The 27301-nt window shown below is 36.5% G+C and overlaps 3 protein-coding genes and 1 non-coding gene across 4 annotated transcripts; all 4 read left to right on the forward strand.

Moving 5' to 3' along the window:
* The first annotated feature begins 855 nt into the window (after positions 1-855).
* LOC137726168 (serine carboxypeptidase-like 42) lies at positions 856-4302 on the forward strand. Its single transcript, XM_068465048.2, has 10 exons — positions 856-1488; positions 1921-2028; positions 2136-2228; positions 2367-2459; positions 2648-2733; positions 2847-3125; positions 3225-3358; positions 3466-3558; positions 3655-3772; positions 3868-4302. Exons 1-10 carry the CDS (start codon positions 1236-1238, stop codon positions 4033-4035), a joined length of 1425 nt encoding a protein of 474 aa, XP_068321149.2. The 5' UTR covers positions 856-1235; the 3' UTR covers positions 4036-4302.
* Positions 4303-4933: 631 nt separating this feature from the next.
* LOC137727197 (small nucleolar RNA U3) lies at positions 4934-5143 on the forward strand. Its single transcript, XR_011067767.2, has one exon. It is a non-coding gene; the product is annotated as a small nucleolar RNA U3 (small nucleolar RNA).
* A 9390-nt stretch (positions 5144-14533) lies between these two features.
* LOC137726169 (serine carboxypeptidase-like 42) lies at positions 14534-18220 on the forward strand. Its single transcript, XM_068465049.2, has 10 exons — positions 14534-15334; positions 15751-15858; positions 15976-16068; positions 16197-16289; positions 16485-16570; positions 16666-16944; positions 17065-17198; positions 17306-17398; positions 17495-17612; positions 17707-18220. Exons 1-10 carry the CDS (start codon positions 15085-15087, stop codon positions 17872-17874), a joined length of 1422 nt encoding a protein of 473 aa, XP_068321150.2. The 5' UTR covers positions 14534-15084; the 3' UTR covers positions 17875-18220.
* A 3868-nt stretch (positions 18221-22088) lies between these two features.
* LOC137725971 (protein trichome berefringence-like 7) lies at positions 22089-26436 on the forward strand. The gene is made up of 3 exons (XM_068464816.2): positions 22089-23510; positions 24555-24713; positions 25397-26436. Exons 1-3 carry the CDS (start codon positions 22690-22692, stop codon positions 25689-25691), a joined length of 1275 nt encoding a protein of 424 aa, XP_068320917.2. The 5' UTR covers positions 22089-22689; the 3' UTR covers positions 25692-26436.
* The last annotated feature ends 865 nt before the right edge of the window (positions 26437-27301 follow it).

Genomic DNA, 27301 nt, shown 5'->3' on the forward strand with positions numbered 1-27301 from the left:
GGATGCTCTCGTGTTTTGAGTATTTTTCTTCACTCCATTGTGTCTCAAGTTCAAACTCTCTCTCCTATTCCTTAGTGATTATTAGCTTAAGTCCACTATTACATTTTCTCCACTTTTATTTTTTTATACTCATTTTACATTTTTTTTAATTCAGAGATAAATTAAAATCATGTAATTTCATGCATCTTCTGTGACATCCCACATCGCCCAGGGAAGTGATCCTTAAATGTATATTCCCATCCCTACCTAGCACGAGGCCTTTTGGGAGCTCACTGGCTTCGGGTTCCGTAGGAACTCCGAAGTTAAGCGAGAAGGGCGCTAGAGCAATCCCATGATGGGTGACCCACTGGGAAGTTGCTCGTGAGTTCCCAAAAACAAAACCGTGAGGGAATGGTAAGCCCAAAGCGGACAATATCGTGCTACGGTGGTGGAGCGGGCCCGGAAAGTGGTCCCGCCCAGGCCGGGATGTGACATCTTCTAATTCCAATAAATCTACCTAATTTCTTTTAACAAAAATTAATATACCAAGATAAATTCATTTGCAAAACATACGACGTGAACTAAAAGATAGTAAAACATAATATACCTACAAATAAAACATATTAATTTGTGATACAAGTTGATTATAAAATTAATCTATCATATATAGTTGATTATAAAATTTAAAATAAAATCTATAAATGGTGTTTAGAACAAGAAGAAAAACACTAAATAACAAAAGAAAAAAAAAAAAAGAAAAGAAATGCCAATGCGACTATTACTATGTATGCCAATAATTTCCACTTCCCTCCCCATCGTCTCTCCCTCTCTGTAAAAAACTCTTGTAAGTATGACTGCAACTCCAGCAAAGCACAGTAAAAAACCCAACTCTGCTTTCTCTGCACCTTCCTTAACGTCTCCTTCTTTCCATTCGATTCTTGAGAGGCTGCATTTATGCATTTATTCTTACCTGTCATACCAAATCCTAGATCTGGCATTTACCATTAATTATATTTATCCACACAAACGCCTTTCACGTATTACATTTCTATTTGGGTCCCCTTTTTTGTCTCCTTTTCAGAAAAAAGAAAAAAAAAAAAAACATGCTTTGAGTGAGTGAGGCTGTATAAATGCATATGTGTATACAAGTGTCATCATACAGATTATAACGCACACACACACACATTCTGTAAGAGTGAATTGCCTAGGAATTGAAAAAGGGGTGGAATTTCTGAGGTATTTTGGGATTTCGGGAGATGGGTAGGTGTTGGTTTAGTGGGGTTTTGACTGTGTTGTTGGGGTGTGAGTGGTTGTTGCTGCTGGGTGCAGTGGAGGGATACCCAGCAGAGGATCTGGTAGTGAGTCTGCCTGGTCAGCCAAGTGTTGGGTTCAAACAGTATGCTGGGTATGTTGATGTGGATGTGAAAGCTGGGAGGAGTTTGTTTTACTACTTTGCTGAAGCAGATAAGCAGCCTGACAAGAAGCCCCTCACTCTTTGGCTCAATGGAGGTAAACTCTCACCCTTTTCTGGGTTTCTTGAAAGCAAATTGCAAACATTGGTTAAACTCTGCTGTGTAATTCATAGGTACATATAACTGATATTTTCGTGTTATTTATGATGAATTCTTCAAATTATGTATATGTATACATATTTGTATAGGGTGTACATAAAAGCTTTCGGTAATCCTTTATATTCAGTTGGATTTTTTATCAAATCTGCCGCAGTTTCTTATTTTTAGGATATTTTTGCATTTGTTGTAACCAACTTGAAATTGGTTGCTTGTTAAAAGAACTTGTTATGTATGCCATATTACTATACCATACCCTTGTCTGCAGAATGAAATGTTATCTCAATGTTTGTGGTCTTTACAATTGTTCTTGAAAGTGAGGATCTTAAACACCGAATAGTTTATAACATCGGATGATTAACTTTGTGTTCAGGTCCGGGGTGTTCTTCCATCGGCGGAGGTGCCTTTACGGAGTTGGGTCCATTTTATCCAACAGGTGACGGTAGAGGCCTCAGGACAAATAAAATGTCATGGAACAGAGGTGTGTCCGTATAGAACATGTGAATTTTCCTTTTTTCCGGAGTGTCTCTGTTCAGCTGTTAATTGGAATCATAACTAAATAGTGTACCATTTGTTTTTTTCTTGTAGCATCAAATCTCCTTTTTGTTGAGTCTCCTGCTGGAGTAGGATGGTCATACTCGAATACAAGTTCAGATTATAACTCTGGGGATGCCTCAACTGGTATAGTGAATAGCTAATTCCGCTTTCCTTTCTTTACATTGATTCAAGGATGTGCTTATTCTACATGTTTGCTTTTGGTTGATGAAACCTGTCAACCAAGCTTAACAACTTTTTTTCACTGTCATTTGATTTTGGCAGCAAGAGATATGCACACATTCTTGCTGAAATGGTATGAGAAGTTTCCAACTTTCAGATCCCAAGAGTTGTTTCTTACCGGAGAAAGCTATGCAGGTCTGCAAAGTCTGATTCATTTCTATAAACTAGTAATAGTAAACGGAACTCTTAGAATATGTTCAAACCTTTTCATAAATATAATCGTTGCAGTTACAATTTTAGTTTTTACTATTTCTTTCCCACATTTCTTGTGTACGAATTATCATTTGGAAACAGTTCTTACCGTCTGAACTGTTTATGTACAGGGCACTACATACCGCAATTGGCCGTTGCTATATTAGACCATAATAAACAATCAACAGGTTTCAAGTTCAATCTTAAAGGGGTTGCTGTAAGAAGACTTCACATATTTTTGAATTCCTCGCTTTCATCTATCTCTATAGTTGTCACTTCCCTTTTTTTTTTTCTTTTTTTTCTTAACTTTTCTTATTTGTTATCTTGCAGATTGGGAATCCACTGCTGAGACTTGATCGTGATGCTCTGGCAACATATGAATACTTTTGGTCTCATGGAATGATTTCTGATGAAATTGGCCTTACTATCACGAAGGAATGCGATTTTGACGATTATGTCTCTGCAAATACTCACAATTTAAGCCTTGAATGCAACAAAGCAATATCTCAAGCAAATCAAATAGTTGGTGATTACATAAACAATTACGATGTGATTCTTGATGTTTGTTATCCATCTATAGTGGAGCAAGAGTTGAGACTGCGGAAAATGGTATTCTCTACACTTCTTTTTTTATCTTTCATTCGCATTTCATGCAACTTGTCGTTTCATTGTTTCAACGAGTTTTTCCTCCACTCCTGTTTTCTGCAGGCTACTAAGATAAGTGTTGGAGTTGATGTATGTATGACATATGAAAGACGTTTTTATTTGAACCTTCCTGAAGTTCAGAAAGCCCTTCATGCAAATCGTACAAACTTGCCTTATACTTGGAGTATGTGCAGTGGGTAAGTGAATAAAACCTTTCTTATGCATCGGTAGAATTTGATGACTTATCTTTAGTCTATTCTCGCATATGTCATATGACTGATCTTCTCGTCTTTGTATTGTACAGCGTTCTTAATTACAGCGATACTGATGAAAACATCAACATCCTTCCCTTGCTCACAAGGATAGTTCAAAATCATATTCCTGTTTGGGTTTTCAGGTAATTCGTTATGCTAATGTGTACAGGAGCTAAGTTGAATAGTACATACTCTAATTTTTAGTGATGCTACATAACATGATTATCAACCAAATGCAGTGGGGATCAAGATTCTGTTGTACCATTCCTTGGCTCCCGGACACTGATACGTGAACTAGCACATGACCTAAAGTTCCCGATAACAGTCCCATACGGAGCTTGGTTTCACAAAGGCCAGGTGCTTATGCACTTCCTTTTGTAATTCTATTCAAATTTGAATGTCCGTCTCTGTTCAACATTGCTTATGAAAATCTGTACATGTTTTATGAATAGGTGGGCGGTTGGGCTACAGAGTACGGAAATCTGTTGACCTTCGCCACAGTAAGGGGTGCTGCTCATATGGTCCCCTATGCTCAACCTTCAAGAGCATTGCACCTCTTCAGTTCATTTGTTCATGGTCGAAGACTGCCCAACACAACGCTTCCTTCCATTTATGAGTAAACAAGTTATGGGAATTGGTACAATGTAGTGGTAGAAGCTACCAGTTTCAGAAGTTCATTTCTTTACCGCAAGGGCAATAAAGAAAGTTGATTTGTTTTTGGAAAGAGCACGGAAAAAAAGAAGGGAGGGGCAATAAAGAATATTTCTACGGCATCTGCAAAAGCATTCATTTGAGGCCAATCAAGAACTCTGCAAAAACATTTCATCGATAGCTCGTGTTTTTCATACATTTTTTTAATGGAAAGATCTGGAGTGAGTTGACAATCACTTAACTTTTGTGTTTGAATCATACAAAATGAAACTGGGAATCCCATTCAAGTGGCAGTCTTACGGTAGAAATTGATCGGCCGGATGAGTTTGTAACACCGGTCAGATGTATCAACCCAAGAAATGGACAAACACGAGGTTTCTAAAAGAAATAAATGTTCATGATTATAATCAAATGATCCCAAACAATTTTGAATACATTGACGCTTTGCAAGGATTATTCTTAGATGGAGATCTAAAAACTAGACGGTTTTGATCATTCAAATTCAACGCGAAGTGTGTAATAACTAGGTTGCAAGTTGTTGGAGCAATTTGACTCCAGGAATTGTGAAACCCCATCAGAAACCACCAAGAAGGCTCAGTTTTCAGAGAAACTTGATACAAACATACAAGCAATCTACCAACACAATTCATCATGTTTTAACTTTAAACAATCATCCAAAGCAATGACACAACTTTTCTGTTGTTTAAATATCCAGATAGCAGTTTATTCAAGCTTGAAAAGTAATTGAACAAAAAAGAGAGAAAGCGAGCTCTTTAGCTGTTAGGCGGAATACCGCACTTAAGTCCCACATCGTCCGCGTCCAAAATAGTATAGCTGTTCATATACCCAAACAAAGGATAACAGTTCACGACCTTACTTGAACAGGATCTGTTCTATAGGATCGTACCTCTGTATCTTGATCTCTAAGGAGACAGGAACCCCAACCTGGTCGATGAATAACGACCGTGCGGTCAGAGCGTGAATAACGGTTTCTGGTTCCTCGGTTCCATCAAACAGTAGATGATCGTTCTCAGCCAGTTTCTCTGTCTGGGTGGTCGCACGGTAGTCTGACAGGTTCCCATCTTTTTTTTTCTCTCTCTTAACGTTCGCTTTTGGTTTACTTCACCAGCTCACCCACAGAAATCAATTAACTTCTCCTTTTTGGTTATTTCATTTGAAGCTGCTGTGTTTTCTGGTGCTTTTGCTTCCCTTTCCTTTTCCTATAAAGTGAAATGAGAAATTTTTTATTGTGACTGGAATACGATGATACACCACGTGTTTCTATATAAATGGTTTAAAATTTTATTTTTTAAGTTATTAACATTTTAACACACATATCTCACTATTTATATAATTACACGTAATGTACCATCCCATATACCAATCATACAGAAAAATCTCTCCAATGAAAGACTCTGCGTGACCGCCTCATTCATTTTCATCTTTTGAAGCAACCAAAAGGGGTTTGATATAATGATTGGTTGCATTCAGAAAGAAAAAGGTCCACTCTTTCTTTTATCTACATCCTGATGGTGATCGGGAGCGACAACTTGTTAGTCAAAACGACATGAACCATTTTGTAACTAATTGATGAAAAAGAAATCTATTTCTGATTGCAATTTTGGAAATATTATGCAGTATGTCCAACAATCTAATTGTCAAACCGATTATCACAATGATTTAGTGGCATTATTTTGGAGTTTAAGAGTAAAAAAATCTTATATTCAAATCTCGTAATTTGTTATTATTAATTCATTGTGAGACTTACACCAAATTCCTCATAGTTTAGTATTAATATATTTATGTGCTTCCAATTGGTTCTTAAATAAGGGAAAAGGATTCTTTTCCGAGGGATCCTAGGAATCCCGCAATCTTATCCGTTCATCGTACATCGTCTAGTCAGTTTTCATTAGTTACTATTTATATTTAAATTTTAAATAATTTCTGATTGCGCGATGTACGATGAACGGACATAAAGCATCCAGTGTTAGCAGCAATCATGATAGTACGAGCAGGCCACAGGTTGATAAATAAATAAATCGATAAAAAAAAAAACTCATTGCACTCCATTTCGATTATGTGATTAATTAGCTAGTGGTCTAATATTATTTCTCTTCATAACCATAACTTAAATGTCTTTTAGATTTTGAATACGCTACTAATTACAAGTGCAACTCGGACGGATTAGAAGGTCAACCAAATTCTAACTCAACATTCACAATTCGGGTTTGGGTTTGGGTTGAGTTTCATCGGGTTCGTTCGGATCTGGATTTAATTAGGTTCAGGTTACTTGGATTAGATTCGGGTTGCCCAACTTTTTTGAGTTTAATTATGTAACAACTTATTTTGCAATAATTTAAAAAAAAAAAAAAAAAAAGTCAAATAGCATCAAAGCTAGTTAACTTAAATATCACAAATCAATCAAACTTCAATTCAGCTCCAAAAATTGATATTCACTTAAAAGTTAAACCAAATACGCAAGTTTTAATCATGCAAAGTTTGAATTAAAAATACAAGAAAATACCATAGCTTGTAATAAGACTAAAAGATAAAAAAAGAGCAACAGTTCATATCCAAATATAAACAAACACCAAACTCAAGTCTTGTTGTCCAAATTCAATTTGCAATATTCCTTTTAAATAAGAAAAATAGTTAGTTGTATATCATATATTCACAACTGTCATTATTATCCTTTAAAACAAAGTACATGAGGACCTATAATTTACCAAATGGAATCAAGTTTAGTGCTACATGAAACCCCAATGTCAAAAGCTTCAACACTATCAACTATACCTATAAATGAAATTGTACCAAATATTATAAAGGTTGTTGGCTGTTAGACTTGGGTGTAATATGTGCATTATTTCATTTGGAATTCGGGTTGGGCATGGGTGAGTTCGGGTTAGCCCAACCCAAATTGCACATCTACTACTAATGATTTTTTATTTTATTTTGAACAAACGATATTATCTACACTAAGAGCAACTCCACCGCTATCCACTTTGAGCCAGCACCCAGCGCATTTATCCACTTAATTGAACAGTAATAGACCCAATGAACAGTAATAGGCCAAAGCATCTCCACCCAAAAAAAAATGTGCTAGCACCCAGTCTAAAAAATGCGCTGGCACAAACGATCTCCACCTCTACAAAATGCGCTGGCACCCAGTCCATTTAAAATATTAAATAATTTTTTTATAAAAAAAAAAAAAATAGTTTTAATTTCGGATAGGATTTTTAACCAATCTCGTCACGCCACGTGTCATTATCCGAACGTACTATTTTTTGAATAGATTTCCGCTAAGATTTTCAACCAATCCCGACAACCCACGTGTCACTTCCTGTTTACAATAATTTAGGCAAGATGTCGATAAGATTTTTAACCAATCTCGTCACGCCACGTGTCATTATCTGAACGTACTATTTTTTGAATAGATTTCCGCTAAGATTTTCAACCAATCACGTAGTGCCACGTGGCATTGTCCAGAACCTCATCTTCTTTTTTTTTTGTCCATATAAACCCTACATCCCTACATCTATCCTCACACTAAACTCAATCCTTTTTTTTAGCTCAGAATTCTTCTTTATCGTTTTCAAATCTTGAGTTCTTTTACAATGTCTTCTTCAAGGAGAGCGTATAAACAATTGCAAGAGCAGCAGAAAAGGTTGTTGGCACAACAGGAAGAATTGGTCAATCTTGACCAAGGTGGAGGTGGAGATGAGGCCTTCGCAATGGAGGAGGATGAGGATGATCACCATAGAAGGCGGAGGGCCTCACATTCCCGCCGTATCATGGAAGCTATGGGTCAGATAGCCAAACCCTGACGTGCGGCAAACATCGATAGAAGAAGGGAAAGACGAGGTAAAGATCTCTTGGAAGATTATTTTATTCCCAACAGCGTTTACCCTAATCATGTTTTTAGACGTCGTTTTACAATGCAACGAAGTTTGTTTGCTAAAATCATGAGTGATGTTTGCAACCATGATTCATATTTTGTGCAAAAAGAGGATGCTTTTCATGTTTTAGGTCTTCTTCCTGAGCAAAAAATTACGGCTGCCTTGAGAATGCTTGCATATGGAGCATCTGCAGATCAAGTGGATGAGATCGCAAGGATGGGAAAAACAACAGTTCTGGAGTCCCTGATGCGGTTTTGCTCTGCAATTGAAGCCCTCTACACTAATGAGTACCTTCGGCAACCCACGACAAGGGACATGCGAAGGCTTCTGAGGAAGGGTGAGATGCGAGGCTTCCCTGGCATGATTGGAAGCATCGACTGCATGCACTGGACATGGAAAAACTGTCCAAGTGCATGGCAAGGAGCTTATGGCGACAGAAAATGAGCCAAAAGCATCATTCTGGAAGCGGTGGCTTCTTTTGATACATGGATTTGGCATGCTTTTTTTGGTGTTCCAGGAGCTCAGAATGACCTAAATGTCCTTGCCCAATCTCCAGTGTTTGACGAACTGCTACAAGGGCGTGGGCCGAGATGCACATATTGGGTTAATGGTAATAAATACGAGGGACCATACTACCTTGCAGATGGTATTTACCCAAGGTGGTCAACATTTGTCAAAACAGTCCCACACCCTCAGAGTGAAAAAGAGAAACACTTCGCAAAGTGTCAAGAAGGGTGTAAGAAGGATGTCGAGCGTTGTTTTGGTATCCTGCAAGCTCGTTGGGCCATTGTCAGGGATGCAGCTAGAATGTTTGATGTCGAGGCTCTTCGATCCATCATGATGACGTGTATTATTCTCCACAACATGATTGTTGAAGACGAGTATGATTATGATGCCGTTGATGAATACGAGTCGGATCCGATGAACAACTCAAGAACACAAATCTACTATGCTCATGACCGGACCGAAGATCCCGTGCAACACGAGCCGTTGGAACGGGATGGACGTTACAATGAATTGATCGTTCAACGATACACTTCATTGCAAGAGCCATACTGGCACATAGCCCGCCAGAATGACTTGATTGACCATCAGTGGAGATTGCACGAAGGCGAAGATAATTAAAATAAGGCTTGTGGTTGAAGAATAAAGTGTATTGTTTTTTAAGTAATCTTATTTAGTGTGTTTGCTTTTTTTTTTTTTAAGTTTAAATGGTGAGGTTATGTAATTTTATTTCGTGTTTTAAGTTTAAATGGTGAGGTTATGTAATTTTAAGTTTAAATGGTGTTTTAAGTTTAAATGGTGTTTTATGTAATTTTATTTGGTGTTTTAAGTTTACATAAGAAATTAAATAAAGTTCTAAAAGTAAATAAGAAATTACATAAGAAATTAAATAAAGTTCTAAAAATAAATAAGAAATTACATAAAAAATAAGAAATTACATAAGAAATTAAATAAAGTTCTAAAAGTAAATAAGAAATTACATAAGAAATTAAATAAAGTTCTAAAAATAAATAAGAAATTACATAAGAAATAAGAAATTACATAAGAAATTAAATAAAGTCTGTGGAGTTAGGATATGTGGTGCTAGGATCTTGGTTGCTAGGATTTCTGTAGCTGGAACCCCCTTGACTTGTTTCGGCATCTCTTGCACGCCTCCTTCGCACGACATCTCTTTTTTCTGATGTCCAAAAATATTTTGAATTCGGAGACAGTCCTACTAGAGACTTGTTCATAGTGTCACGATCTGTTTGAGCCATCCTTTCTTCTCTAAGCATCTCATTCTCTCGATGAAGTGCTTCTCTAATCATCTCGTTCTCTCGATTAACTATTTCTCTTTGTCTCTCAGCCGTCGCATCACGAGCCTCAGTAGCTGCAATAATTGCTGCCATAGCAGCAGCTTTTTCCTCATCTCTAGTCTTTTCCCATGCCATGTTCAGTTCACCTTGACGAGTAAGTTCCTCCATATATTTAGTGTAGTCATTTTTGGAAGAACTACCTTTTTTCTTTGATGCCTTTTTACCTTGAGGCCTGAGGGACTGACGAGTCGGTTGGGTCTCTGGCACTTGTTCAGGCATCCCTTCCGTGTCTTCAAATGTGTTGGCTTCTTGTTCGGCTATGTCTGCTTCTGGCGAACTGTGTAGACCCATACCGTGCATGACAACTTCTGGACCGGTTGCCACAATTTGGTATTTAGGGCAATCTTTGACAATTTGCCAACATTCCCATTTGTTGAATGATTTGTTATGGTTCTTTGCATTGTAGAATGCTTGTGCTTGTAGTGTCTATAAAAATTACATAAAAATTACATAAGAATTGTGGAATGCATAAAAATTATATAAAAATTACATAAGTATTGTGGAATGCATATTACATAAAAATTACATAAGAAATTAAATAAATTAAAATATTGATGTGGGTGGAATGCATATAAATAAATAAAAATATTGTTACCTCATCCGCTAAACTTGTCCCACTACGCAAATTACCAGAAGCATGAGAGAAGGCGTTTTTCCAACAAGTAAAGGATGCGTTGAGTTTTTTCCAACGACCTTGAAGACCTTGACTAGATCTTGCATCTTTTCCATGTACATCGTTGAACGATTTCGTAATTTTACTCCACATTTCTCGCTTATCCATCTCATTACCCGTAATCGGGTCATGAGTAGTGCGAACCCAACATTCACACAATGTAACATCTTCACTGAGCTTCCACGAAGTCATTTTTTTTCTCTCAAAGTGTACAAAATATTCAAATGTACAAAGTGTAGAAAATATTGAAATGTGGTGTAAGGTGGAAGATGAGGGTTAGGTATTTATAGAAAAAAAAAATTAATTTTTTAAAATTTTTCTGTATTTTTTAAAATTTTTTTGACATTTTTTAATTAATTTTTAATAAATTTTAATGTTGTAATTAATCTGGACCGTTGGATTTGAAAAATAATCAAATCCAACAGCCAACACGATGCCACGTGGCCAACGGTCAAATTTCTGACCGTTGGGCCTTTTTTTTTTTTTTTTTTTTTTTAATTTTTGGTGAAATAAACGTGGACCGTTGATCTGTGATCGGACGGTCCAATTTAAAATTTAAATTTAAATTTTTTTTACCGTTGGAAATCCAACGGCCTACAAAAACTAGCCGTTGGAAATCCAACGGCTCGGAGGAGGGCCACGTAGCCCCTACCCGGATGACTGCAAGTGGACCTGCACGCGGGCCCCAGCGCCTGCATAGCCTGTCGGCTACTCGCCGTTGCACCCACGTGTTGTGCACGCGCCAAGCAGAAAGCCCGGCTCCTGGGTCTGTCCATTTTGGGCTGGGCTGTTGACTGGCACGGGCTGGGTGCCAGTCAATTGTGCGGGCTGGAGCTCATTTTAGGCAAACCGGGCCATTTTCTTCACTTTGTTCCAGTCAACTCCAACCGGGCTGGAGTTGCTCTAAGGAAGAGGGGGTGGACTTAGCCTCACAACGGGCTAACAATAATATGATTTAAATTCACTTTTGGCGAGAATCGAACCTAAGACCTCTCACTTACAAGTGAAGAGAAATTTTTTAAACAAAATAATCACATGAAAGGCACGAGTAGTGTTTTATTTTGTTTTTTTTAAAGAGAAACAATAGCGATTTTATTCATAAAATTAAGTATGCATACAATTGTCAGGAGAGCATCTAGGATAAAATCTGACGGCTTCTCGAACCAACAACTTGATGAATTAGACACTATGGCCTATTTAGCCATTCTATGTGCCGCAACATTAGCCGAACGGTGAAAATGACAGATTTTGGAGTCATCGAATTAAGGCTCGCAGGCGGGTCTTGATATCTTCAATAAATAAATCAGAGGCAGAAAAACCATTAGATAGGTTGCCAATAGCTGAACAACCCTGAGCGCGTCTGATTCCAAGATTACAAGCTGCCAATTTTTTTGTACAACCAGTTCAAGTCCTTCCCGAACAGCAAGAATCTCCACCATATTGGGGCAAGTCAAGTGAGATATTTTATTGACAAAACTTCCAGCATAGCTATCGACTTCTTCGCGAAATACCACACCAAACACCCCCAAAATTTTTAGACGAACAAAAGGAGCCACCCACATCAATCTGATCCAATGCGCTGGGGGAGGGAGCCAACGTGAAGAGGCTGAACGGTGCGAGAGAGTGGCAGGCTGAGCACTAGGATAATCAGAGAGGTTCCCTACAAGGTGGCTGACCACAGCAGGATCCGCAACCTTACCGTCCCAGAGAAATGCATTTCATGCACACCATATGGAGTTGATAATAACCAATAAGAAATCAAACTATGTCCAGAGGGTAGGGTGATAGCACGATGGGAGAGCCAATCCATGAAGGAGGAAGAGGCGGAGCTACTAGGCCCTGGGTCGATGTTGGGTGCAAAAAGGGTGGCTCGAGCAAACGGACAACGATTAAACACATGTAGCAGCGACTTCGGAGAGGAACTATCTCCTAAAAGTCCAATTTATCCTCGCATATGCCACTTATGGGCTAATATGTTAAAAACCTAGATAATAATAATAAGTTATTATTCCTGAATTGCAACGAAAGTTTAATTGCGAATGCTGAAAACTTCACTCAAAATATATTGAGGGGGAAATAAATCAAGCACAAAATCTGAAGGAGCGAAGAATTGAGGGGAGATGATACTGGTAATAAATATACCATTTTGTGTTTTGAAATTCTAAACGGTAGGATTATAAAAAGAACAGTACTTAGATTAGTGCTGACGCAGCACAAGCAAAGAGGAATACCCACGTAAAAACCTTGAAGAACAATTTTTTTAGAATCCACCAAAGTCTAAGAAAAACCCCAAAAGTTATTTTGAGTTACTTTGAATTGATGAATTACATTGGGAGCCAAACGGCTTAAAAAGATATAAACACACCCCTGGGGAAGCTAAGGGGCTTAGGAAATTAAACGACATGAATTCGGAAAGAAATTGAAAAGTCTGAAATTTGTTACATACTTTATTTTGTGGTTTTGGAAGCCTAAACAACCTTAGATTGCTAAATTCCATCACAACAAAGCTGTGAGTTTGAACAAGATGCCATGCTTTTTTGGCCTAAAATGGAGCTTGGACGTCAAATCTATAAATTCTCACTACATCATTTTGTCTTCCTTCGGTCTATTTCTTCTTCTATTCACCCGGTCATCTATTCTACATCAAGTGTAAAATCATCATTTTAGGGCATCTTAATAACTCTCAAAGTTGAAAAAAAATTAACATTATTCAAGAACTTTCGTCTTACTTTCAAGGTTTTGCATTTGATCCCTCCTCTCGATAACGTTTGTATAGTGAGAAATCAAAATGCACATAAACATGAAAAAGGTCCAATGAGTTCCTCCAATTCTGAAATTTTTCGCGTACATGCACATAACTACATCTTTACTATAATGTTGTACTACTAAACAATACACCACTAGACAAAATTCACTTTAAACTGCATTATTTTAAGGGGTTTTTGAACATTAGTCCTTACAAAAGATTAGAATTTAAACCAAAAAAAAAAAAAAAAAAAAAAAACCTGGTACTAAAATATTACATATTCAATTTAATCTCTTAAAGTGTACTTTTATTAAACTTTATATTCTATTTTTGTTATTTAATGTGTATTTTTATTTAATGTCTCCATATTAAAATTTTAATTTTATTAATACGCACATATTAGTTTTTTTCAATTATAATTGAACATAAATGGGAAAATATTAAAAGAAATTAGTGACACATAAATATGTAAATACATAAATATACTGTACCAAAATGTTTATACCGACATATATTATAAAGAATCTAAATGTATGTTCCAAAACATATTATATTGAATTAATATACCTAAATGTCAATACCAAAATGTATGTACCGAAATGTATTATATTGAATTAATGTACCTATATATTCAATGGATATAGTGAAATATATCAAATGAATTATTGTACCTAAATGAAGATTATACAAATTATATTCCTATATTATATAAAAAGTTTAGTTTACCAAAATGTTGACATCAAAGTATAATATGATGAATGAAATGAAAATGAAAATGAAAATAAAATGTAACTAATACATTAAAAATAGGAAAAAAGAAAGCAATAAAACATCAAAATATAATTAACAAATGAGATGATTAAATGTATCAGGGACTAAAATTAGATTTTAATTTTACACAAGGTTATAGTCTAAAACTCATCTTTTTAAAAGATTAAAATGAAGTCTATATTTATTTTAATACGACTAATATGATTAGTTTTGTTTGTTTTTGTTTTCTTTTCAAACCCAATAAAAGTGTTAATTTAGAATTGAGAATATGATAATATTTCTCATGTTTTTTTAAGGAATAAAAGCACATGTCATATAGATATATAAAACAATTAACTTGTGTTATAGATTGATTATAAAAATGTAAAATAAAATCTATGATGATATTTAGAGCAGGAAGAAGAATAATAAATAACCAAAAAAAAAAAAAAAGAAATAATTAACATTCGAAATGCCAGTGCGATTATTACTATGTACTTGCTTAGTTATTATCTTATCAACATTCGAAATGCCAGTGCGATTATTACTATGTATGCCAATATTCCAGTTATCAACATCTCTCTCCCTAAAAAAACTCTTATAAGCATGACTGCAAGTCCTGCAAAGCACACTAAACCCAACTCTGCTTTCTCTGCACCTTCCTTAACGTCTCTTTCTTTCCATTCGTTCTTGAGAGGCTGCATTTATATATTTATCCTTCCCCATTATACCAAATCGTACAAATTCAGGTATAGCATTTACCATTAATTATATTTACAGACACACACACGCCTTTCTGTTAAAGCAATCCAGATTTCACGTTTCCAGCCCTACTTCGAATTTGTTTCTTTAAAGATAAGATATTGCATACACCCTTTATATTATCTTTCTTTTTGGGTCACCTTTTTTTTCTCCCTTCCTAAACAAGAAACATGCTTTGAATAAGTGAGGCTGTATAAAATGTATATGTGTATGCAAGTGTCATCATACAGATTATAATACATATATATGCACACACACACATTGTGTAAGAGTGAGTTGCCTAGGAACTGAAATAAGGGTAGAATTTCTGAGGTATTTTGGGATCTCAGGAGATGGGTAGGTGTTGGTTTAGTGGGGTTTTGATTGTGTTGGGGTGTGTGTGGTTGGTGCTGCTGGGTGCCGTGGAGGGATACCCAGCAGAGGATCTGGTAGTGAGTCTGCCTGGTCAGCCAAGTGTTGGGTTCAAACAATATGCTGGGTATGTTGATGTGGATGTGAAAGCTGGGAGGAGTTTGTTTTACTACTTTGTTGAAGCAGATAAGCAGCCTGACAAGAAGTCCCTCACTCTTTGGCTCAATGGAGGTAAACTCTCACCCTTTTCTAGGTTTCTTGAAACCAAATTGTAAATACTAGATTGTAAATATTAGTTAGATTCTGTTGTGTAATTCATGGGTGTATTCAACTGATATTTTTCATGTTATTTGTAATGATGCATTCTTCAAATTATATATATATATGTGTGTGTGTGTGCACGCGCTCGCGCAATCGACAATCCCTCATATTTAGCTGGACTTTTATTCAATCTGCTGCCGTTTTTTATTTTTAGGATAGTTTGCATATGTTGTAACCAACTTGAATTTGGTTGCTTGTTAAGTATACCATATTACCATGTCGTTTTTGGCAGAATGAAATGTTATCTCAATGTGTGATTGTTCTTGAAAGTAAGGATCTTAAACACCAAATAGTTAATAACATTGGATGGTTCACTTTGTGTTCAGGTCCGGGGTGTTCTTCCATTGGCGGAGGTGCCTTTACGGAGTTGGGTCCATTTTATCCAACAGGTGATGGTAGAGGTGTCCGGAGAAATAAAATGTCATGGAACAGAGGTATATCTGTATAGAACATGTACTGAACATGTCAATTTTCCTTCTTTTCGGAGTGTCACTGTTCAGCTTTAAATCGGAACCTAACTAAATAGTGTACCTTTTCTTTATTTCGTGTAGCATCAAATCTCCTTTTTGTTGAGTCTCCTGCCGGAGTAGGATGGTCATACTCGAATACAAGTTCGGATTATAACTCTGGGGATGCCTCAACTGGTACAGTGAATAGCTGATTCCACTTTCTTTTCTTTACACTGATTCAAGGGTGTTCCTATTCTAGATGTTTGCTTTTGGTTCATAAAACTCGTCAACCAACTTTTGTCACTGTCATTTGTTTTTGGCAGCAAGGGATATGCACACATTCTTGCTCAAATGGTATGAGAAGTTTCCAACTTTCAGATCCCGAGAGCTGTTTCTTACCGGAGAAAGCTATGCAGGTCTGCAAAGTCTGATATAATTTCAATTCTTTAATGGAGTACTAGCAAATGGAACTCTTACAATATATTCAAACCTTCTCTAAATATAATCATTGCAGTTACGCATTTAGTTTTTACTCTTTCTTCCCCACATCTCCCGTCTACATGACTTGTCATCTGGAATCTGTACTGACCACCAGTACTTTTTATGTACAGGGCACTACATACCGCAATTGGCTATTGCCATATTAGACCATAATAAACAATCAACTGGTTTCAAGTTCAATCTCAAAGGGGTTGCTGTAAGAAGACTTCACATATTTTTGAATTCCTCGCTTTCATCTATCTCCATAGTTGTCACTTCCCTTTTTTAACTTTCTTATTTGTTATCTTGCAGATTGGGAATCCACTGCTGAGACTTGATCGTGATGCTGCAGCAACATATGAATACTTCTGGTCTCATGGAATGATTTCTGATGAAATTGGCCTTACTATCATGAACGAATGCGATTTTGACGATTATGTCTTTGCAAATCCGCACAATGTAAGCCTTGAATGCAACAAAGCAATATCTAAAGCAAATCAGATAGTTGGTGATTACATAAACAATTATGATGTGATCCTTGATGTTTGTTATCCATCTATAGTGGAGCAAGAGTTGAGACTGCGGAAAATGGTATTCTCTATACTTCTGTTTGTTTAATATCTGTTTTCTTTTAAATCTTTCATTCACATTTCATGCAACTTGTCGTTTCATTGTTTCAACGAGTTTTTCCTCCACTCCCGTTTTCTGCAGGCTACTAAGATAAGCGTTGGAGTTGATGTATGTATGACATATGAAAGAAGTTTTTATTTGAACCTCCCTGAAGTTCAGAAAGCCCTTCATGCAAATCGTACAAACTTGCCTTATACTTGGAGTATGTGCAGTGGGTAAGTGAATAAAACCTTTCTTATGAATCGGTAGAATTTGATGACTTATCTTTAGTCTATCCTCGCGTATGTCATATGACTGATCTTCTTGTCTTTGTATTGTACAGCGTTCTTAATTACAGCGATACTGATGAAAACATCAACATCCTTCCCTTGCTCACAAGGATAGTTCAAAATCATATTCCCGTTTGGGTTTTCAGGTAATTTGTTATGCTAATGTGTACGGGAGCTAAGTTGAATAGTACATACTCTAATTTTAAGTGCTGTAACATAACATGATTATCAACCGAATGCAGTGGGGATCAAGATTCTGTTGTACCATTCCTTGGCTCCCGGACACTGATACGTGAACTAGCACATGACCTAAAGTTCCCGATAACTGTCCCATACGGAGCTTGGTTTCACAAAGGCCAGGTGCTTATGCACTTCCTTAGTAATTCTATTCAAATTTGAATGTCCGTCTCTCTTCAACATTGCTTATGAATATCTGTACGTGTTTTATGAATAGGTGGGCGGTTGGGCTACAGAGTACGGAAATCTGTTGACGTTTGCCACAGTAAGGGGCGCTGCTCATATGGTCCCCTATGCTCAACCTTCAAGAGCATTGCACCTCTTCAGTTCATTTGTTCTTGGTCAAAGACTGCCCAACACAACGCATCCTCCCATTGACGAGTAAACAAGTTATATGAATTGGTACAATGTAGTTTTAGAACTACCAATTTCAGAAGTTCATTTCTTTACCGCAAAAGCAATAAAGAAAGTTGATTTGTTTTTGGCTAGAGCACGAAGAAAAAGAGGGAGGGGCTATAAGTGTAGAAAAGATTATTTCAGCAGCATCTGCAAAAACTGTCATTTGAGGCCAATGAAGAACTCTGCATTCTTTGTTTCTTGTTCAATTAACATTTCATCGATAGCTCGTATGTTTTATATGTTTTCATTTGTACACGTTTTATACATTTTTGCGTTTGATTCATATAAAATAAAACTGGGAATCCCATTCAAGTGGCAGTCTTACGGAGAAATTGATCAGCTGGATGAGTTTGTAACACCGGTCAGATGTATCAACACAAGAAATGGACGAACACGATGTTTCTTAAAAAATAAATGTTCATCATTATAATTAAATGAAGCCAAACAATTCTGAATAAGATGATGCTTAGATGGAGATCTCAAAACTAGACGGTTTCGGTCATTGAAATTCAATGCGAAGTGTGTAATAGCTAGGTTGCAAGTGGTTGGAGTGGTTCGAATCCAAGGATCGTGAAACCCCATTAGCGACCACCAAGAAGGCTCAGTTTTCAGAGAAACTTGAAACAAACGTACAAGCAATCTACCAACACAATTAATCATGTTTTCACCTGTTAAAATCTTCCAAAACAATGACACGGCTTTTCTGTATTGTTTAAATATACAGATGGCATTTTCAGGCTTGGAAAGTAATCGAACAAAAAAAGAGAAAGCGAGCTCTTTAGCTGTTAGGCGGAACACCGCACTTTAAATCCCACATCGACCGCGTCCAAAATAGTTTAGCTCTTCAAAACAAAGTATAGCAGTTCGCGGGTTTACTTGAACACCATCTGTTTTATAGGATCTTACTTTTGTATCCTTGATTTCTAAGGAAACAGGAATCCCATATTGGTAGTCATCTATTTCATTTTTAGTATTTTAGCCAAAATGATTTCTGAAAGACATAATTTTTTGTTTTGATTCCCCAAATTTAAAATTGATATAAGTAGTTTTTTAATTTGTCAACAATAAATTATTTTAGTCATTCTTTGAATAATCTCCTTTAAATAAGACCAAAATAATTTTAGGGACTAAAGTGATAAGTTATGATAATCTCAGGGACTTTTTTGGCTAAAAACCCTTTCTTTTTTAATTTTGAGTTTTCATTTTTCCGAACTAGATATAGATAGAAAGAAGATCGGATTGTAAATTGTGAGTTTATCATTTTCCTTGAACACACTGTGAATTTTAATTGGACTTATAATTTAACTTTTTTTTCTATTTTTTGGTCAAGGGAAAGATTTTATTAAAACACCAAACACATTTACAAACAAACAAAGACTCAACTTACACATACAAACAAACAAAAAAAGGCCTAAAAATAAAGAAAAAATAGAAAGTGAGCCCAACAACAGTATAGCCCAAAAACAACAGAACTTCTGAGAAGCATCCACTACTTTCTCCACCGCCGATCCGAGAAGCATCTACTACTTTCTCCATTGCAGATCCAAGAAGCATCCAACCATCCGATTCTTCGTCCACAGTCGATCATCACCTCCTCATACACCACATGCGCATAGCCATAAGCAAGAGATAGTTGACAACCAAGAGAGAGAAGCCAACTACCAGGGAAATCCTCGAGCGACACTATCGAAAACGGCAGACAACAAGGAGAACGTGGTGGTGTTGGAACACCTGAGCTGGTGAATGCGCCAGAACTCTACACACAAACTCAATAGAAAACATGGTTGAAGATCAAAGCAAGGAAGAGCCAGGAAGAGGTATACCCGCAAAGGTTGAGGAATTGGATAGTCCAGATTGAAAATTTGGGAGAACCACCAATAGATGCAAGGAGAAAAGAAGGAAAAAAAAGAAAAAGAAAAGAGGACACAACAACCGACTCCAACCGAAGCTATGACTAGTGCCACTAAAGATGCTTAGATCTGTAAGTCTCACAAAAACAGTGAGAATGACTCTCACTTCGAAGAAAAGAGCTCTCACATCGGAGAGAAAGATCCTCCTTTTTGTTTTCTTATAATTTAACTTTGGTTCCTCCTTTTTGGTTATTTCACTTGAAGCTGTTGCGTTGAAGTTGTTCTTTTTTGTGTGCTTTTGCTTCCTTCTCCTTGTCCTGGAAAATGAAAGACAGAATTAATTTTTGCCTCATTACTATTAATTTGCTTTTCCTTTTCCTTTTTCTTTTCGAAGCAACAAAAACGGGTTTGATGACAATAACAGGTTGTATACCAAAAGGTTCCTTCTTCTGTCCACATCTGAATCTGATGGTGATGGGAAGTGACAACATACCAGATGACCAATTTTTTAACAAATTCACGAAAATGAAATATATTATGTTTGCAAATTTGGAACTATTCTGTACAACAATCTAATGGTAACAAAAATTTACTGGCATTACTTTTGGACTCAAAATAAAAAGTATTATATTCGAATTTCGTAATTTATTATTATTGACTCATTGTATGACTTAGACCAAATTCCCTATGTTTTCGTGTAAATATATTATTGGCTAAATAATAAAAGACAAACTAATGGTAGGAATTTATTTCATACCTTTAAAAAAAATTAATTTATTTTAATATATATTTTCTCCGGTTTTGGAAGAGGTAGATAATCGTGACTTACCACCAGTTGTCTTCTTTTTTTTAAAAAAAAAATTCTCATCTTTTGATTGGTTTGTACCTTTTTTTTAAAAAAAAAAATTAACAAAAACATTCCATTATTTAAAAAAGAAAAAATATCAAAATGCAAAATATAATTTCACGATTGCAAACCTAATAGAAAGACAATATAAAATTTTAATCAAAAGAAAAGATACATTAACGAGGACAAAACATTACATCACTTTTTCATAGACTTGCATATGACGAAGTTCATTCCACAAAGAAACGCTGTTATATGTACGTACAAGAAGATTAGACAATTTAAGAGCAATTCCAATTACTTTGTTTTAAGAAATATTCGAACTTGAAAGTAAATGATGTTGTATTTTTGTATTCTTCTACTTGTTAAACGTGAAAACTGCGAATATATGTAGGGCTGGAAAAAAATCCCAAAAATCCCAAACCAAACCGAAAAAATCCCGATCCCAAACCAAAAAAATCCCAAACCAAAATTCTCGAAAATTTCGGTATGTCATCCCGAACCAAACCGAAATTTTCGGTATGGGATTCGGGATTACATCTCCATTTTTTCGGTATTCCCATACCGAATAGAAATAAATATTATATATATTATTTTTTAATTAATGGTATTGGTAGCCACTAGTGTGATTAATCTTTGTCTCAACTAAATAACTAATGTTTGTTTGTTCAATTTGTTTGTTTCTATATTCCAGTTGTCTCAACTAATGTGATTAATCTTTGGATATTAGTTTCCTGCATACCTAGCCACTAGTGTGATTAATCTTTGGATATTAGTTTCCTGCATACCTAGACAAATCAAGGAAACAAAGGAGCAAAGACCATTATGCATGCATGAACATATCAGTATACATATATTGTATATATATACACGGACAAGGTGGGTACATGGCATGCAATTAGTTGAGCTCAAATTTTTTTCTTTTGTTTTCGAGTACACAATATAGTTGTTCTTTCAGACATGGGCGTCGCCAAAATTTCCATTTAATTACAACTATGTGGAGGAGGAATCAAAGTTGGAATGTGGGGTGAGATGGCATTAGCCCAAAAACTTTGTGCACAAATGGGTAGTGGGTAGATTGAAACTTAATTTTAGCCCAAAAACATAATAAGTCAAATTTTAGCCCAAAAACATAATATGTCAAATTTTAGTCCAAAAGCCCAAAAACATTTCGGGATTCCCGATTTGTCCCGAAATCCCGAAATTATTTCGGGATTCCCGAAAATTGGGATTCCCGAAAATTTGGTTTGGGATTGGTATTGAATTTGGGATTCCCAAAAATTTCGGTTTGGGAATCGGGACAAGGGTTTCGGTATGGGATCCCATACCGAACCACCCCTAAATATATGTGCACTATATGTTTGAGTTTGATAAAAATGTGTATTATACGTTTGAGTTTGATAAAAACGTAAAATTTAATGAATCATTAAGGCATAAAAAAACGAATACACAAATTTACTACATAAAAAAATAAAAAATAAAAAGACAATCTATCCGTCAACTACAGTCCAAAAGAACAGCTTGGGGATGACGAAGCAACAGCCAACAACCAATCCACCCTTTGTTCCGAGTCGAACTTGTCTCCAATTCCAAGCAATAGAGTTATTCTACGCGTTGAAGCCTTGAACGCCAACGAACGTTGTCCTTGGTCTTTGCTTAAAAACCCACCGACAAGAGTCACTTTGCAAATCCCAGTCCCTACATTTCAGTTGGGAGGTCTTTGTATTGTCAAGTCACCCAGAAGGACCAGGTTCTAAGTTAACCAAAAATGTCATCACACTTCATCTTCTGACTTTCATATCCCATTTTCCTCCACTTCACCAGCCAACTTCTCTTCATAGCTGCTTCTAGCAGAAGCTGCCAACACCACCACCAGAAAGTGCTTTTCTGCAAGACCCCAGCTGGTGAATCTGTAAGATTGCTGTTTACTTTGCTCATTTGCTTGATGGGTCTTCTCCAAGAGCCCAAATTTTGCTAATTCTTGGCTCAAGTTTCATACTTTGTTGATGGTTTTTTAATTTCATAAATTGGATTTTCTTCTGGTTTGCTGCCGCATATTATATGATTGCAATTGGGGAACTTTTCATCTGGGTTCTTTTACCAAATGATGAAGCTGGTGAGGAATGTTAATTGGGATTGGTTTGTTCAATTCAGGCCTTTCTACAAAAGGGTTTTGAATTTCGGTAATGAGATGATGAAGGGTCATTGTAAAATCTTGGTTTTTCAGACTTTCAATGGATTAGTTGCAATTGGCTCATTGGTGTTCTTTGTTGTTGCAATGTCTTGTGCCTTTTTGTATTTGTTTCCCAGTGTTCCCCCAGTGGTTAATAGTTACCCGGTTTCGAATTCCAGTAGTAGTTCTATTGATGAATGTGATGTTTTCGAAGGAAGGTGGATTCAAGATGAAAGTTACCCTTTGTACAATGCCTCAGAATGCCCATTTGCAGAAATTGGATTTAATTGCTTTGCTAATGGGCGGAAAGACAGGGGTTATGCCAAGTGGAGGTGGAAGCCAAAGAATTGTGATATTCCTAGGTTTGATGTGCAGGTGGTTCTTGAAAAACTTCGTGGAAAGAGGATTGTTTTTGTTGGCGATTCGTTGAGTAGAACACAGTGGGAGTCTTTGATATGTTTACTCATGACAGGGGTGGAGGATAAGAAGAGTGTTTACGAATTGAATGGGAAAAAAATCACTAAGCAGATTAGATTCTTATCGGTACACTTTAGTTCATTTGACCTCAGAATTGATTTCTATCGGTCAGTTTTCCTAGCACAGCTTGCTTCAGTTCCAATCCGATCACCAAAGAGGGTTAAATCAACTCTCAGAGTTGACAAGTTGGATGACATTAGCCGAGAATGGATCGATTCTGATATTTTGATTTTCAATTCAGGTCACTGGTGGACACCAAGTAAACTTTTTGACATGTGAGTTTTCTTAATCTCTGAGCGTTGTCTAATTTCAGTTATTGTTGTAGAATGCTTTCTGACATCGAAAACATTTAAAAACTTGCTTCATGATTCTCTATTTACCGGATGCATTTGTCTATGTCTTTTCCCCTCCATTCAGTTACTTTACATTTATCTTCAATCCACGCACCCTCCAAGATTCAGTTCCAGAGTCTTCACCGTTAACAGCTTGTGCATCGTGCATTCATACTCCATGCTTGATCGTATAAATGTTGACTAATGCAAAGTGGATTAGAATGTATTCATCTTTATTGCATGCATGGTACTTATTATTTATAGAATGGTTTAAATGCCCCATGCATGTTAGTGCCCCTTCAGAAGTCTAATTTACTAGAGAGGTAGAAGATCCCTACTACGGGCGTGGCCAAGGTCTTGGTTGAAGTTTGCTGATACAAACTCCATGGAAGCCATGATTATTGTATAATTTGTAGACATTTATGCTTATGTTTTAGCTTAAAAAACTTTCACCAGTTGGGGAAAGGGGTATGGAATTGTAATAAAAAATACATGTTAGATCATAAATGATGGGTACAAAGCATAAATGACGGTTATGTTGACATTCGACTTCAAGTCCAATTTGCTTGATCAACTTCTTAGGTAGAATACTTACTAGTTACTACCACCAAAATACTGCTGCTTCAGTATACATTTCAGACCCCAAAAAGAAAAAGGATACAATTCCCAAAACATTGTGCAGCCTGTAGTAGTGTTATGCAGATGGATCCCTCGTTCTCTCACTCCACTTTGCCTTTTCACATGATTATGATTGTTTGTCCAAGTGGATATGTGATTGCATGTTGGGCATTCTGATGTAAGATAGAAGTGTAAAGTTTTCCTTCCTTGTCAACCAGTATATCTTGTCTTGATGTATGCACCTGAATTCTTGAATGATTATGCTTGCTCAACATACAATCGACTTCTTAATCAGCTTTCCATGCTTTCTCAAAAAAAAAAAAAAAAAAAAAAAAAAAAAAAAAAGCAAGTTTAACATTTTTTGTACAGGGGCTGCTATTTTCAAGTGGGTAAATCTCTGAAGCTTGGAATGCCAATCACCACGGGGTTCAGGATAGCTTTAAACACTTGGTCGTCTTGGGTTGAGACCATGGTCAACACAAATAGGACAAGTGTATTCTTCAGGACTTTTGAGTCATCACATTGGAGGTGCTTCATTTATTTTATTTGTTATGATACTTGCTGGCAATGATTTTAGTGTCTGTTGGGGTTTGATTGCATCTAGCTCTACCAAATCTATTCTTGTCGGCGATACAGTTGGCTATTAGTTAGCATCTCCTACTTGTGTTTCATGAAAAAATTTAATTTTATTCTTCTGGCTTCCCTTTAAAAATAGGGAGTATCTTGTTTTGTTCCATGTATCGATACTATATTATTAAAGCATTCTATAATTCCCCATGTTGCTTTGCTATTTACGTCTAGTGAAAATAATGTGCCATGATACATCCATGCTAGTCCCAAGTAGTTGTAATTTAATGGACATTTTTTGCTAAAAATCTTCATGGAAGATGGAATTTAACAAACTATTTACAGAAATAAAAGGTTGCTTGTATTTTTTATTTTTTTTCCTACTTTTAATTTGATTTAATTTGTTTGGGTAGCAAGGAATTTCAAGTCTTTATTGGCCTCTAAATGCTTTAGTTAATTGTTAATCATGGAACTGCCGGTTCGATTGGCTGATCTGAAGCAATATATAAAGTTGTCCTATTTTCTTCTTTGTAGAAGCTAAATCTTTTAAATTCTGGTACATATTTAATTATTCATTTTGCTCCTGAGTTGAGATGCAAATAAGCTGATGTAATTGACTGCTGGTGATTCTGTATATGTACCAGTGGCCGAAACCACAATTCGTGCAAAGTGACTCAACACCCTTGGTCAAGCTCATGGGGAAAGGACAGAAGCACAATTTCGGACATCATTATAAAGATTGTGAAAAAAATGAAGGTTCCTGTGACAATTCTACACGTTACACCTATGTTATCATTCCGTAGTGATGGGCATGTGGGTACCTGGAGCGATAATCCATCAGTCCCTGATTGTAGCCATTGGTGCCTACCTGGCGTACCTGATATGTGGAATGAAATTCTCTTGAACCTGCTACCCAGGAATCAGGTTTCCCTTAAATGAAGTGTAGAGCCGCTAATATGCTTCCTCCTTTTGCTGCTTGCATCAACAAGCTCCTAGTGTTACTCTTCAGCATCAGATCGAAAAAGTGAGAGAGATCCTGGCATCCTGCCCGTAAGTTGAACTTTGCCTCTCAGAAACTTCTTGTTTGTCGTTTTGTGTAGTATTGTTTCCCCACGGGCAGTTAGTGAAGATTAAGAACCACAATCCAAATTAAATGGGGGAGTTGAGATGAAGTTGCGTTGCTGTAGTATGTGTTCATGAGGTCTAGCTAGTAGTTACAAGTTATAACAAGTGCTTGTAAAGTCCATTTGTGAAAGCATCTTTTTCCAAAGTGAAACAGAAATAGAAGTTTCTACAATTGGCCAAAATCAATCCGAGTTTGGGGATGAACTGATGAAGGAAAGTGTACAAATTGGTCTGCCAGGCGTCCGCCATGTTTTACGGTAGATGAGCTTCTTCTTTCATTGAATTTTTAGTTGATGTGCCTGAGGTGGATTTGCAGTCGTGGCAGCTCCAAGGAGGGCATGCCTTGCTTAATCACTTGCTTTATTTACATCTTTTAACACAACTTATACATTTTATTTGATTGTTGCACACTTCAATAATTGTGAAGAAGGGCCAAATACTTCCCATAAGTATGTACTGGAAATAGTGGACCCAATGTTATGATGTTATCAAAGCCTCCTCAATTTTTATGTATTGGAAGAGTGAGCAGTGGAATGAAAATTTGTTGTTTATGATGGTATACCACATGACATATCAGAGTAGTGTTCCGAGTTCAATCTTATTATAATTTGATGTCGGATTGAGGAGAGATTCTCTCTTGCAACCATTACAGTCTTAGTGGCATTCTCGATCTAATTAATGATATGTGTTCAAATAGTGTATCAACTGTTTAGTATATATTTGCCTCTCTGGTTACACGAGTCTCTCCTCCGAATGAGACACAGATATGCATCACCAGTTCCATTCAATCATGATTCAAGTCAATGCATGTCCTTGTGAACTTTACTTCCCATCTTTATGTTGAAAAACAAAATATTGAAGGCCAAGAAGTACTTGTGGAGCAGCTAGAAATCTGTTTGTATGCCTGAACATGGTGATTCAATTGCTTATCTGAACATGCACAGTGCCCAAAAGTTGAGCTTACAAAGAGACCTTTGATGCATACTCATAAATTGAATGCAGTAGCATGTGGTTGAATATTTTAGTGGGTAGGGTATTTGGTTTTTATCTATGCATCACCGGTTCGAAACTTCCCTTCGTCCAAATTATTATAATAGTTTTGAACCCTACCCTTCCTCTTAAAAATAATAAAAATTTTCTATAATAAATAAATAAATTTAAGCTAGTTAAACAGTCCCACATAGGCAAAATGAAGTACAAAATTGCTCTTCATAATACCAGCAGAAGGATGAATAATCGCCAAGATTAGTAACGCAAGCTTGTAACCCAAGTGGTGGCATTGAAGTGTTGGAACATTGGTTCAACGTTAGTTGTTCGGGTCTAGAGTGGCCTTATTCAAGGCTTGCCCATTCCAAGCTAGGAGTTGAGTTGTGTGGCCTGAGCGAAGGCTCTGGGCTACACGATTTCGAGAGCAGAGGGAATCT

This window comes from Pyrus communis, chromosome 5, assembly GCF_041283825.1.
Source record: "Pyrus communis isolate YQ-2024b chromosome 5, ASM4128382v1, whole genome shotgun sequence".
Taxonomy (NCBI): domain Eukaryota; kingdom Viridiplantae; phylum Streptophyta; class Magnoliopsida; order Rosales; family Rosaceae; genus Pyrus; species Pyrus communis.